General features: G+C 55.7%; 1 protein-coding gene across 1 annotated transcript in view; it reads right to left on the bottom strand.

Moving 5' to 3' along the window:
* Positions 1 to 400: 400 nt before the first annotated feature.
* Positions 401 to 2,210, bottom strand: part of WNT8A (wingless-type MMTV integration site family, member 8A) — a 3,519-nt gene continuing 1,709 nt past the window's right edge. Inside the window, exons 5-6 of the mRNA XM_010291346.1 lie at positions 1,934 to 2,078; positions 401 to 898 (exon numbers count right to left, since the gene is read on the bottom strand). Coding sequence (XP_010289648.1) covers positions 401 to 898; positions 1,934 to 2,078 — 643 coding nt within the window. The remainder of the gene's footprint in view (positions 899 to 1,933; positions 2,079 to 2,210) is intronic.

Raw genomic sequence — 2,210 nt, 5'->3', positions numbered from 1 at the left:
CTGACCCGCTGGACGCGGCACAAGGGGTTAAGCCCACTGAAAAAGTTAAATTCTTCCCTCTGTCCAATACACAAATAAAGTGACTCCCAAAAAGAAAGAAGCTACCGGTAAATATTGAGAGGAAAATTCCATGGAAGCAAGAAGGACCGTGGTCCCTCAGCGCCCGCGCCTTGTGCTTCCTAATCTCACAGCATCCGTCCGCAGGAGGACCCGTTTCTTGTGCGATGCCCTGCTCAGCCCTCCGGACCCCGTAGCTCTCCAGGGACGCTCCTTCCCAACCCAGCTCCTGCCGGCGGCTGCCAAGCGTGGGGACACCAAAGCGTCCTCCTTGGGCACCACGGCCACCCTCTATCTCTTATGGCCCTTGATCCTCCGCTTGATGTGGTTGGGGGCAGCGGCGCTAGAAGTGCTTGGCCACCAGCTGCCGGCATTGCTCGCACCGCACCGTGCAGCACCAGTGGAACTTGCAGTTGCAGCTGGCCACAACCTCTGTCCTCTTCTCCTCCACGCGGAGACCGCACTCGGTGCACAGCCGCCGGCAGCTCCTCTTCTCCCACTGCGAGAGGTTCTTGCCGGTCTGCAGGCACTCGCGGCCCTCAGTGCCGTGGTGGCCCAGGCTGGCGTTCCTCGTGCAGTAGTCAGGAGAGTCCTCCAAGAAAATGAGCTCCGTGGCGTCAACGTGGTGGAAGGTCTCCGCCGTGGCCCCACGGCTGTCGGCGCTGTTGCCGGCTCTCATCCGCCTCTTGTCCATCTCCAGCTTGTGGGCTTGGTCATATTTTATCTTCAGGTAGTTCCCAATCTCACGAAACTCGGCGAGCTGGAGCCAGCAGGTCTGGATGCTGCAGCTGCCCGATACCCCATGGCACTTGCAGGCTCGCTTCATCGTGGCTCTCACGGCCTTGGTGGAGAAGGTGGAGACATCAGGAGCAGCAGAGCATCGTTATCTAAATCCCCAAACCAGGCTCTACAGCACCTCTAATTCAGGGGGCAAAAGTGGCTTGTGCCGGGCATGATCTCTGGTCCTTCCAAGACACCAGCTGATGCTCTTATTTCAGTTCCTAGAAAACCTCTGTCCCTTTTCACTAATTAAAAGGACAGAGATAATGAGGGGGCACGAACTATTGTCTCCAGCCCTTGCAGGAGCCATTTCTCCAGGACAGGAGAAAAGCGCATTTGTTGGGTCATGCCCTTCTCACGCCATTCCAGTCTCCATCTCACCTCGCTCATCAGAGCATCAACCCATCATCCCTCTCAGAGGTTTCATTCAAAACGTGTGAAACTGCTTCGGAATAATCATACCCAACCTCTCTGCATCTCCTCCAGGCCAAGCACTTCACAGATATTATCTACCTATCTCCCTCTGGTATTTATAAGGTCCCAATCACTGGTATCTATGTGAGATTAAGCCTCGACACACCCTATGAGATAGGTATGTTAAGTGTTGCTGTCCTTGTTTTTACAGACAAGGAGGTTTGGCAAGATGCTGAGAGCCTCCGCCGGCCCAGGCGGGGAGCGGGGGGCGAGTCTGGCAGCCGGCTTGCGAGCGGGGCCAGCTCACACCTGGCTTCCCCGGCCAAATGGCTTGGAAATGCACAGTACAAGAAAGCAAGGTGGCTCTTGCTGTGTTTTACAGACCAGACAAGCGCCAGGTGAGTATAAACCCTGTGCATTTCTCAGCGAGTGAGTGGTGTGTGCTGGTAGTTAACCGCAGTACACACAGCTGCAGAGGCTGGAAGTGGGAACAACTCTTCCCGCAGTTCCTTGTGTCCAGCTCTAGGGCCAGATTCTGGCTGTGGTTTTCTCCCCATGCAAATGCTACGGGGCCTAGATTGTCACAGAGGGCTGGAGACGGGGACCTGGGCAGCCTAACCGACTCTTGGATTTTAATTTCAATATAGACATTATAATAATTATTGTTATTAATCTGACTTACAAGTCTCCCGACTTCATTGTTGTGCAGGTTAATCAGCGCGCGGGTATCGTGCCCTGTTTCCAAAGCGTCCACAAAGAGCTTGGAAATCCTCTCCCCAAACTCCACGTTGTCACTGCATCCTCCCCAGACCCAGCCTCGGCCACCTGCAAGACAGATGCACGCTAAGAGCAGAACCGCCCCGACGGGCCAAATTCTGCCCTGAAATCCTGGGGAGCTGCGCATGGGGAGGGAGAGACGACGTCAGCCCGTCTCGGGGCAGCAGCTCACCGACGCGGCC

This window comes from Phaethon lepturus, unplaced genomic scaffold (genome assembly GCF_000687285.1).
Source record: "Phaethon lepturus isolate BGI_N335 unplaced genomic scaffold, ASM68728v1 scaffold22647, whole genome shotgun sequence".
Lineage (NCBI taxonomy): Eukaryota > Metazoa > Chordata > Aves > Phaethontiformes > Phaethontidae > Phaethon > Phaethon lepturus.
This window is presented reverse-complemented; position numbering and strand designations above follow the sequence as displayed.